At 42.0% G+C, this 9,679-nt stretch overlaps 4 protein-coding genes across 7 annotated transcripts; 3 read left to right on the top strand and 1 right to left on the bottom strand.

Moving 5' to 3' along the window:
• Positions 1-242: 242 nt before the first annotated feature.
• On the top strand, positions 243-1,804 carry LOC108596328 (5'-AMP-activated protein kinase subunit beta-1). Its single transcript, XM_017981954.1, has 3 exons — positions 243-1,084; positions 1,218-1,448; positions 1,512-1,804. The coding sequence occupies exons 1-3, from the start codon at positions 473-475 to the stop codon at positions 1,656-1,658; spliced, it is 990 nt and encodes a 329-aa protein (XP_017837443.1). The 5' UTR covers positions 243-472; the 3' UTR covers positions 1,659-1,804.
• LOC108596324 (phospholipase ABHD3) lies at positions 1,594-5,177 on the bottom strand. Of its 3 annotated transcripts, none has more exons than XM_017981947.1 (7): positions 5,098-5,177; positions 4,281-4,506; positions 3,701-3,872; positions 3,349-3,518; positions 2,953-3,290; positions 2,663-2,895; positions 1,594-2,602 (listed from the first exon to the last, which is right to left on the bottom strand). In XM_017981947.1, exons 2-7 carry the CDS (start codon positions 4,421-4,423, stop codon positions 2,186-2,188), a joined length of 1,473 nt encoding a protein of 490 aa, XP_017837436.1. In that variant the 5' UTR covers positions 4,424-4,506; positions 5,098-5,177; the 3' UTR covers positions 1,594-2,185. The 3 variants fall into 3 exon arrangements, with proteins under 3 accessions (XP_017837436.1, XP_017837435.1, XP_017837437.1); XM_017981946.1 differs by lacking the exon at positions 5,098-5,177 and adding an exon at positions 4,955-5,041; XM_017981948.1 differs by lacking the exons at positions 4,281-4,506; positions 5,098-5,177 and adding an exon at positions 4,955-5,048.
• A 47-nt stretch (positions 5,178-5,224) lies between these two features.
• On the top strand, positions 5,225-6,948 carry LOC108596326 (protein RRNAD1). 2 transcript variants are annotated; one of them, XM_017981950.1, is made up of 5 exons: positions 5,225-5,406; positions 5,461-6,434; positions 6,484-6,623; positions 6,682-6,729; positions 6,793-6,948. In XM_017981950.1, exons 1-5 carry the CDS (start codon positions 5,236-5,238, stop codon positions 6,870-6,872), a joined length of 1,413 nt encoding a protein of 470 aa, XP_017837439.1. In that variant the 5' UTR covers positions 5,225-5,235; the 3' UTR covers positions 6,873-6,948. The 2 variants fall into 2 exon arrangements, with proteins under 2 accessions (XP_017837439.1, XP_017837441.1); XM_017981952.1 differs by lacking the exons at positions 6,484-6,623; positions 6,682-6,729; positions 6,793-6,948 and having other exon boundaries at positions 5,461-6,073; positions 6,160-6,179.
• Positions 6,949-7,300: 352 nt separating this feature from the next.
• On the top strand, positions 7,301-9,395 carry LOC108596327. The gene is made up of 4 exons (XM_017981953.1): positions 7,301-7,590; positions 8,224-8,960; positions 9,023-9,233; positions 9,328-9,395. The coding sequence occupies exons 1-4, from the start codon at positions 7,422-7,424 to the stop codon at positions 9,363-9,365; spliced, it is 1,155 nt and encodes a 384-aa protein (XP_017837442.1). The 5' UTR covers positions 7,301-7,421; the 3' UTR covers positions 9,366-9,395.
• Positions 9,396-9,679: the final 284 nt, after the last annotated feature.

Here is a 9,679-nt window from a genome sequence, read left to right as displayed (position 1 = left end):
AATTACAAATTTTTTTGTTTTTTTTTTTTAGCACTCTTATTTTATAACGAACATCGAGCTTGTGCGAGCAAGACATCCGATGTTCGACTCAAATGAGTTCGATTTCGAATGGTGTGCGAGGAGTGCAGCAGCATATGCTCGATTACTTAGTAATCGCATCATCCAAAAAGCTTTATCGATGAACTATTATTATTTTCGATAGCGATAAGTTATTTTGTAACAACTAAATACAACAACAATAATAATAATAATAAAAAAAAACGAATCGCAAAATATTGCCAAATAAATGCCAACAATATACCACAACGAATACAAGTACTGAGCCACAGCGAAGCAAGTAACAAAGCGCATGCGAAAAAAGTGCCAACAACAAGTATTAAATGACTAAGTGTAACCTCGAAAAATAGAATAAAAACAACGCAGACAGCGCAAACGAACCGAAAGAGAGAAAAAGAGCAAGTGCAAGTGCATTATGGGTAACGTAAACAGCTCAACGACGCAGATGCATCGTGAGCGCCACAAGTCAACTGACCTCTCAACGCCAAGCTCGCCCGCCCACTTTCGCGACGCGGTGGGAGTGAGCAGCGCTGCTGCCGTTGGCGGAGGAGGTGGAGTGGGCGCTGGCGGGAAAGCGTTCTCGTTCGATAAAAAGCATACGGCAGTCTTAAACGAGGGTTCGTCGCAAGAAGACGAAGACCCGTATTATACGAGAACTAATCGCTCCACAACAACAGCAACAACAACAAAAGCAGCTGCTGTTGTTGATAACGAGTTAGGTACAGCTGCAGCGCTTACAGCTGAGCAAAGCATGGAGGAGCAACAAAAGGATGAGGAGCAACTGGAGGGATCACTGAACGCTGACGAGGACGATGAGGCCGCGGAGCTAAGGAAGACAGCGTTGCCCACGGTGCTGCGCTGGGATTATGGCGGCAAAAATGTAACCATCTCGGGCACATTCTCAGAGTGGAAGCCCATACCTATGGTGCGTAGTCATGGCAACTTTGTGACCATCATAGATCTACCCGAGGGCGATCATCAGTACAAGTTCTGCGTGGATGGCGAGTGGAAACACGATCCAAAACTGGTAAGTGGAAACTTCCATGGAAAATCAATACGCGCTTGATGACGCAATCAACTGGCGATGTAAACAAAGAATAGTGCGAGCGCAGTAGTTTTTTTTTTGTTTGTTTTCTTAATTAACTGTAAACATTTTGTAGAAAAGCGTTGAGAACGACGAGGGCAACAAGAACAATTTGGTATCAGTGCGTGCCTCGGACTTTGAGGTATTCCAGGCACTGGCCAAGGATAGTGAAAATGTAACCAACTTCGCCGAGAAGGAGTACTCCCAGGAAGTGCCGCAGGTCAAGCCCTGGGAGAAGGTATCAGGACCGCCAAATTTGCCGCCGCATCTACTGCAAGTCATACTCAACAAGGATACGCCGTTATCTGTAAGCTAATAGATCGCGCTTAGTTTGATAACCCCGCCTAATACGAATCTATTTATTTTGTAGTGCGAGCCTACATTGTTGCCAGAGCCAAATCATGTGATGCTCAACCATCTATATGCGCTATCCATTAAGGATGGGGTTATGGTGCTCAGCGCCACGCATCGTTATCGCAAAAAATATGTTACTACGCTGCTCTACAAGCCCATTTAATCCTAGGGAGGAGGGAGTGGTACTTTTTTTATATAAAAATTTAGCTTTATAAGCCCCTTTCAACTATTCATTTGTAGTGTTTTTTGTTAAGCGTTTTATTTTTATTATTGATTAAATATATATATTATCTGGAATTTGAAAAAATATATATATATATATGTTGCATAAAGATTATTGTACTGTGTCATAGTAAGATTTATCTTGGCTAAGAGCAGAGCTTAGGGCTTGCTAACTCTTTTGAATTGACAAATGGCCAAAGACGATAAGTGAAGTTGCATTGGACATTTAAACAGGTGCTCAACACAATTTCAATTATGATTTGTACAACATTTTTGACAATTCATTTTACAGCTTTTCTAACAATTGAGGAAAAAAGCATTTCGTTTCTGATATGTGCCTAATACGTCTATTATATAATTTAAATTTGCCTGACTAATTAATCAATTGCTCTAGTAGATTTAACACTTTGGATTTTGGTTCCACTGATTATCACAAATCTTCAGCTTCAGCTCTAACGCTTTTAGGAACTACATAAGTTTCTGTTCAAGCAGCTCCATTGGCTGTTTGGCAAGATAGCGCTGCTGCATCTGGTTGGATGCATGCTGAAATTCACCGTCCTCATCAAAGAGCGCCTTGCTAAAATACTCGGTGAACATGCGGCACATGTACTGATCCTTAGTCGACGGCCACATGCCCTCCAGAAAGCCAATGTGTCCACCACGTGCGGTAATTATAATGGCCACATGAGTGCATTGATTGGCCGCCTTAATTGGTATGGCATCCAATGGCTGAAAGGGATCATCGGCAGCACTAAGGCACAGCAAAGGCACCGAGATATGATCCAGCTTATTGTGCAGCGTTGCATCCGAATAGTAATCATTGACATGCGCATAGCCAAACTGCTTGGCGGTAAACAAAGCATCAAACTCCTTGATGGTCTTGCACTAAAAACAATGGGCATTAGTTATGAGTTACGTCCTTTGTTTAGACTTGGCGTGACCTACTTGCAGTATACGCTGTATATCAATGTCCGAGTCCTGATAGATTTCCCTGTAAATTTCCATATGATTGCGCAGCGTGCGGCACAGGCTGCCAGCCAAATGACGCCCCAGTAGATTATTTATGACAGGCTTTTCAATGCTGGCGCTGCCTTTGTGCACATCCCAGGGCACAGAGATAATCTTGGCCGCAGACAGATGCAAGCGCGCCTCATCGCTCTTGCGAGCCAAATAGTTGCCTATTGACATAAAAGAGTTCAATATGTGATTGAGATTCAATGATAAAGAGCGCATACCCAGTATAAGTCCACCCATGGATATGCCAGTAGCACCCAGCTTGCAATTCCTGGGCAGCTTGCTGCTCACATGCTGCACCACCTCGCACAAATCCTCACAGTTGGCAGCGCAATAAAGACGCGGTGTCTTTAGCTCAATGCCGCCGAGGCCGCGGTTATTGAAGACCACAACACGCATGCCCACTTGCTGGGCCGCAAAGACCAAGCACTTTATATACTCTGCCTGAGATTCGCCTGTTAGGCCAGGTAGGATAAGCACGCAAGGTGCATGCTCTTTGCAGCCCTCTTCCATCCAGTCCAAGGCCACCTCTCCGCCATCCTTTAAGCTGAGTATTTCTCTGGAAATATACGTTTAATCCGTTTCGTGTTTAATCCTCTGAGCTAAGCGGCACCTACCTGCGATAGTTTACACGCGGCAGACTCTGTGAGCGCAGCAGGCTCGCCAGCACAGTCTGAGCACGACTCTCCACACACCAGAAGGTGGGCCAGTACTTGTGCTCGAGCGTGGGCATTTGCTTGGTAAGATACTGCTTGAAGGGTCCGTCGGCGCAAGCTATTATGGGTCGCTAAAAAGGCAGAGATAGAGATTAGTTTACTAACCGATATCGTCAGTTTAATTCACTAGCTAATCGTTTAGTTATTTCATTAACAAAATCGGCAATTTGACTCTTTTTTTTTCCAGAGCTCATGACTCAACTTCACCTCGCCAAATCAAATTTTATCTGGCTAATAGTAAAAACAAACTCACCTTGACCACTTGTATGAGGTAATAGACCACATAGGCAAACACCGCCAGGCCAAGCGCATGCAGGCGCGGCAGATGCGACAAGTACGCGTACATTGAGTAAAACATGCCGACTGTCCAAGGTTCTGGGTGAAGACCTCGCACTACAAAGCTGACGCTCTGAACCCGTGGGCAACTGCAATAAAAAGCCAGTCATTTAGTTATAAAATATAAATTGCTGAATGGGAGACGTTTGGGACTATTAAGAATGTATACTATGAAATGCTTATGTGTGTGTGTCATTATCTTATCGTTCGTAACGAGTGCTAATGCGCTCATGCCTTTGGCGCTTTTGATTGATAGTACGGAACAGCTGTAGACGCTATATTGGACTCTTGCACCCAAGAGAGCGACGATGACAACAGGAGCAGCCACAGAAAAACAACAAAAAAGAAAGAGAACGATAGTCATGAACCTTACACAGCGCAAATTGGTAGCAAGCAACTACCGTTAAGCGCTTTGTTTGTTAATTGTTTTTTTTTTGCACAGTGTATTATTTGATTGCATTTGATAGCGCTCTCCCGATCGTTTCCCTCACACTCACAGCAGTTCCCGATGGTTAAATGGTCTCTTTGGCGGTGTTGGCTGTTGTTGTAGGTAACGTTGCGGCTGCTTTTGGCATAACAGAGACCAACTTCTTTGGCTCGACCGCAGCTGCAGCAGCTTTGAGTTCTTGGGCAGCAGCATTGCTTAAACTAATGCTTAACTTTTATCTAATATTTGTTCTATGCTTAACTTGCATAACGTCCGATAAAAAGAGTGCAGCTTACCTTGAAGAGATTGTAAAAATGTGTGTGTGATTAAAAAATAAAATAATAATATAATGCCAATATTCGAAATAAAAAATTAGATAGCCCGCTCTGACAGCTTTTGCAGTTCTTCCAGCAGCGGTATGCTAAACGTCAATGAGCCATGCTTATTATATTGGCCCAAAGTCGCGTTCCAAAGGCACAATAAAAAGGTCGCATATACGCGCACACACACACACACACAAACAAACAAACATACATGCATACGTACATACATTTTATAGCGTATTGTTTTGGCTTGGGCATCACGTGCAACAACAAAATCAATATAAAGGCCAGTGGGTGGTAGACCCAGGGAGATGGGGGGTGTAGTTTGAACTTTTGTGCTATTTTAGTTTGAATGTTAAGGTAATTACAGTAGAAATTATGACGCATGCATATTAGATGTACATAGGTTGACCAGACTTACGCGATGGCTAACGTTATTAACGCAATTAGTAATTAGCCCGCCTACGTATTAGTCACAGGAGCACTAATGCCGACTGCTCTTCAACTTTTTCACTTAGACAAACGTTTTGATTATATAAAAACAAGAAACTCTATTTAATTTACATATATATGTGCTTATGCACTTGAATTTTAGCGGCACAGCATTTAAACGTAACGAACACAATGTAAACAAAAGATTTTTGAGTTAGCTTCTGAACTGAGCGCTTGCAGACAGTGTGTTTGGTGGCTTATGTATTGCGGATGATACTTGCCAATTTCACTGATGTGCAACAGGGCTGCCAGACATTACGAAAAAGACTCCGTCGCAAACAGCTGTGTTTATGTTTATCCCGCATTATGTTGAAAACAAAATTGGCTCTCTGCTTGTTGGTGGCTAAAAAGTACAAATGGCTAACGGATAGCTATGTTTTGGTAGGTGTGATTGGCTTAGTTTCCTGAATACCCAAAAACTAAAATGATTTATAGGACTTTTATGTAGACAATCATTGGAGCAAGCTGCCAGCAAGCTGGCGACAAGTTCTGGAACAGTTGCCTATTGAAAAACTTTCAGAATTATTGCAAAGCCAAACAAATGTGTCCATTGTATGGCCCTTGGAGCTGTTGGCATTGCGTCAATTGCTGCGCACATTGTGCATTGGTCGCTTAGCGAACATTGCACAGGATGAACTCCTGCCTGGTTGTCCAGTACTAGAGCATGTCAAGCTGAAGCACATGTTTCGCAAATGTGTAAAACCCAAGAAGTGGCACGAGATAACTAAAATGTCCGCAATATGCGCGCAAAGCTGCAAGCAACTAAACGTGGACTACGTTGTGGACTTTGGCGCAGGTGTCGGACACTTGGCGCGTGTGCTAGGATTTGGTTATGGCATCAATGTTTGCTGCTTGGAAATGCAAGCGCATTTGAATGCACAGGCTGTAACCATAGATGCTAAATTGGAGTGCGTAGCAGCTAAACACTTGCAGGGAGATGATTTGGCCAACCTCAGACGACCTGTGCATCTTACTCAACGCTTAAGCAGCACCACGCAGCCAGCAGAGTTAATGGAAAGCATAAGAGCAGCATTTAAATTGCCCAATTGTAATTTCAAATTTGGCATCATAGGTCTGCATCCTTGTGGCGATTTGGCGCCTACATTAATGCGCCTATTTCTCAACTGCCCACAGGCTAAATTTCTGCATTTTGCAAGCTGCTGTTACCAAAAGATGAGCAACCAAGGCTATCCACTAAGCAGCAGCTTTGAGTTAAGCTATGAGGCACGTGAGATTGCCTGCCATGCGGCGGAGCAGTATGAGCAACGTCTGAGCGCTGGCGAATATGAGTATCTCAAGATACATTCCTTTCGTGCCGCAGCTGAGTCCATTATTGCTCAGCACCTGCCACAACTCAGGCACTCGGCACTGCGCAATGTAAAACATGCGCCTGGCATGAGCTTCCACAAGTAAGTAGGTTCGTCAACACTAATACAGATATTAATTCATGCTTTGTAGTTACTTTGAGCGAGCCATTGAAGGCACTGCATTAGCTGAGCTTAGTGGCATTCTGTATCCTGCGCAAATTGAAAAGGATTTGCAATATTGGCAGCGCATTGTGTGTTTCTATTCGTTGCGTCTTATGCTGGCGCCGCTAGGTATGTTTAAATATGGAAATGCATATTTACTTAATATTAAATTACAATTTATTTTTAGTGGAAAGCGTTGTGCTGCTCGATCGTGCATTGTTTCTTGAGCAAGATGGCAAGTTGATATCCATATTCTTACTATTAATCGCAGATTTTATCAATTGTTGTACTTTTATAGGCTGCCATGTGCGTATTGAAGCCATTTTTGATCCCCTCATCTCGCCCCGAAATCATATAACAAGCGCATTAAAGTGCTGACAGTACATTAATTAGTTTTTTTTTGTTTATACGATTTGTTTGCCTAGAAGGATTTACTCATATTCTACAGCCATTGACGTAGTAGTAAACAAACAATGAGAACAAATTGAAATAAAGTTTATTTAATAAAAAAATGTGCAACACTTATCGGAATCGATGTTATAGTTAAATACTCTAACAATATCGGTTATGAACAATAATTTTATTGCAGTCTATATCTTCTAGTCGTTTTTTTTTTATATTTGCGCAGCTACTTATAATTACTAATGCCCGTCATAAACTGTGTGACAAGTTGCTTGGGCAAGTGAATATACCTACAGCAAGAGCACCATAAAGAATTCATCGCAATGTTTGAGAGCGCACGAGCAAGAACGAGAGAGGCAGAGAGTAAAGAGATCGCTTGACCAATTACAAATGCAGTGCAGATAAAGATGTGGCTGTGTTCAATGTTTACGTGTTAGCTGAGTTTGCGACTGCGATTACAGTTTAAAGTTAAACGGCAACGCGTACACATCGGCAAGAAGGAAAGTGCTACAGTAGTTTAGTGGAATGGCTAATTTGGAGAATCATTTAAACTTTACCCAGGCGGAGTTTATAAACATTGACAAGGAACGGAAAGTGTTTAGCGTTCATTACAATGCACTACGGGATGCAATCTATAGCAATCTAAAGGTTGAGCAACCGGTAGGCACATGGCTAAACGGCCATAAGCTGGGAGGTAAGTGGGAATGGCTCAACTGCAGTTTGTTTATAGCGCTAATAATTCTAAGCACGCGTACACATACACTCTCACAACCAAAAACTGGCAAACTCGCACACTCATACATTCGCATGTACAAATATAAACAAATTTATACAGTGCTGCCAGTAGCGATATTTTCAAACCACATCGGTTGCAGCAACTTTAAGAGCTTAAATCAGAGCTAAGTAAGTTTTAGTTTACTTACATATATATATATATATATATACTCTGAAGTTATATAAAAGAGCAATAGTAATTAGTTAATATACTATTTCCGCAAACCCATACATCCAAACAAGCTAAAAGTGTCAGCACTGATAATGCCCTACTTGCAGATAAGAGAACCATTTTGCATGCTTAAGATCAAACACACACATACATATATACATACGCATGCATATTTATACATCAACAAACATGCGTGTCCTTGTCTTGTGCAAAGTAAAACGCGGAGTCCCAAATTTAAAATTTGCTTGGCTGTTGAGTGCTGCAGTATAGTACGTGGTTAAGACATTTATGGTTGTGATAAGACTATTTAGCAATAAAGAAGGAAGTTGTGTATTAAACTATAAAATATTTATGTATGTGTTTTTCGAATTTCTTTCTCAGGCAGCTATGGTGATAGATTGAAGATAACACGTCCCGATGAATTTGATTTGGTTATCTATTTTAAATTTCCCGAAAATGATCGCATTATTGTAAAGGCCGATCCGCAATATCCGGGCAATGTTAAGCTGGATATGACCGATGTGCTCAAGGCGCTGGAGCCACAAAGCAAACATGCAGCTTCGTTTGCCAAACTAAGAGACATTACAACAGCTAATAATTTACTTATTGAGGACAAGTTGCAGAATCTTATAACTGGCGCCGTGAGCCGTGCTCTTACAAAAATGGAAAACAAAATTGTTGTTGAGGGTCAAGCGACAAAAATTGTCTATAAACGTTGTGGTCCCGCCCATACGATGTTCATCAATCATGGCAATATCAAGTATTCCGTGGACTTTGTGCCCGCGATTAGACTCAATGCCAAGCAAAATGTCCTGGGTGTGGAGCAGCTTCGGTACTTTAAGAACATTGCATACTGGGATGCCATACCGAAGCCCATGAAGCCGGCTCAAGCTAATAATGTTTCGTTTCGCGCTTCCTACTACGAGGCCGAATCGGTGATGATTAAGGATAAGAATAAGCTGAAGGATTGCATTAAGCTAATGAAGAAATTCCGTGATTCCAAGCAAAATATGAATAATCTCAAGAGCTACTATATCAAGACTTTGTTGCTCTGGGAAATCAAGCAGCGACCCGAAAGCTACTGGAGAAGTCAGCGACTTAACGACATGGTGCTGGAGGTGCGTTCATGTTGTTTGCTTTTTAGTTGGAAGCACATTGTTTAATCAATATTTTGCCACAGATGTTTATTATATTATCAGATCGCCTAAAGCCGGGCGATAAGAAAGCGAAACTTTTATTTTTCTGGGATCCTAAACTGGATTTGTTTGCCTGTTTTACGGAAACACAGCGCAAGGAAATGTTTAACTGTGTCTCCAAGCAGATTTATACGCTGCGTCGTAGTGCTGGCAATATGACAGATGATTTCACCAATAATGTAACATCATCATTCAGTAAGTAAACCTACATTATATATTGCCAATTGTCCCAGAAGTTCTGCTTCAAGTAACGGACATATATGTATATATTATATTATATTTTAAACAGGTACTAAAGCGGAGCGTTTCGGGCTGTCCAAGCTGTAGAAACTACTATATTGAGCATGGATATCAAACATAGCTTTAATTTTATAACTTACTTAATGCAGGTACACGTGAGGAGCGTGAAGGCGTTGTAACCAGATCCCAAGCCAAAGCTAATGCAGCAGCTGCAGTCAATCCAAATCGAAAACCTTCAACTGATCAAGCAAATGGCAACAATAAAACCAAACCACAGACTCCAAACAACACTAAACCAGCTGCTGCACAGGTGAAGCCAACTCCAAACAACGCTGCAATGTCTCCAGCTACAGAAGCAGCAGTAGCAGCAGCAGCAGCAGCAGTAGCAGCAGCAGCAGCAT

Source organism: Drosophila busckii, chromosome 2R (assembly GCF_011750605.1).
Source record: "Drosophila busckii strain San Diego stock center, stock number 13000-0081.31 chromosome 2R, ASM1175060v1, whole genome shotgun sequence".
NCBI lineage: Eukaryota > Metazoa > Arthropoda > Insecta > Diptera > Drosophilidae > Drosophila > Drosophila busckii.
Note: the sequence above shows the minus strand (reverse complement) of the source record. Positions and strands in the feature narration are given on the sequence as shown.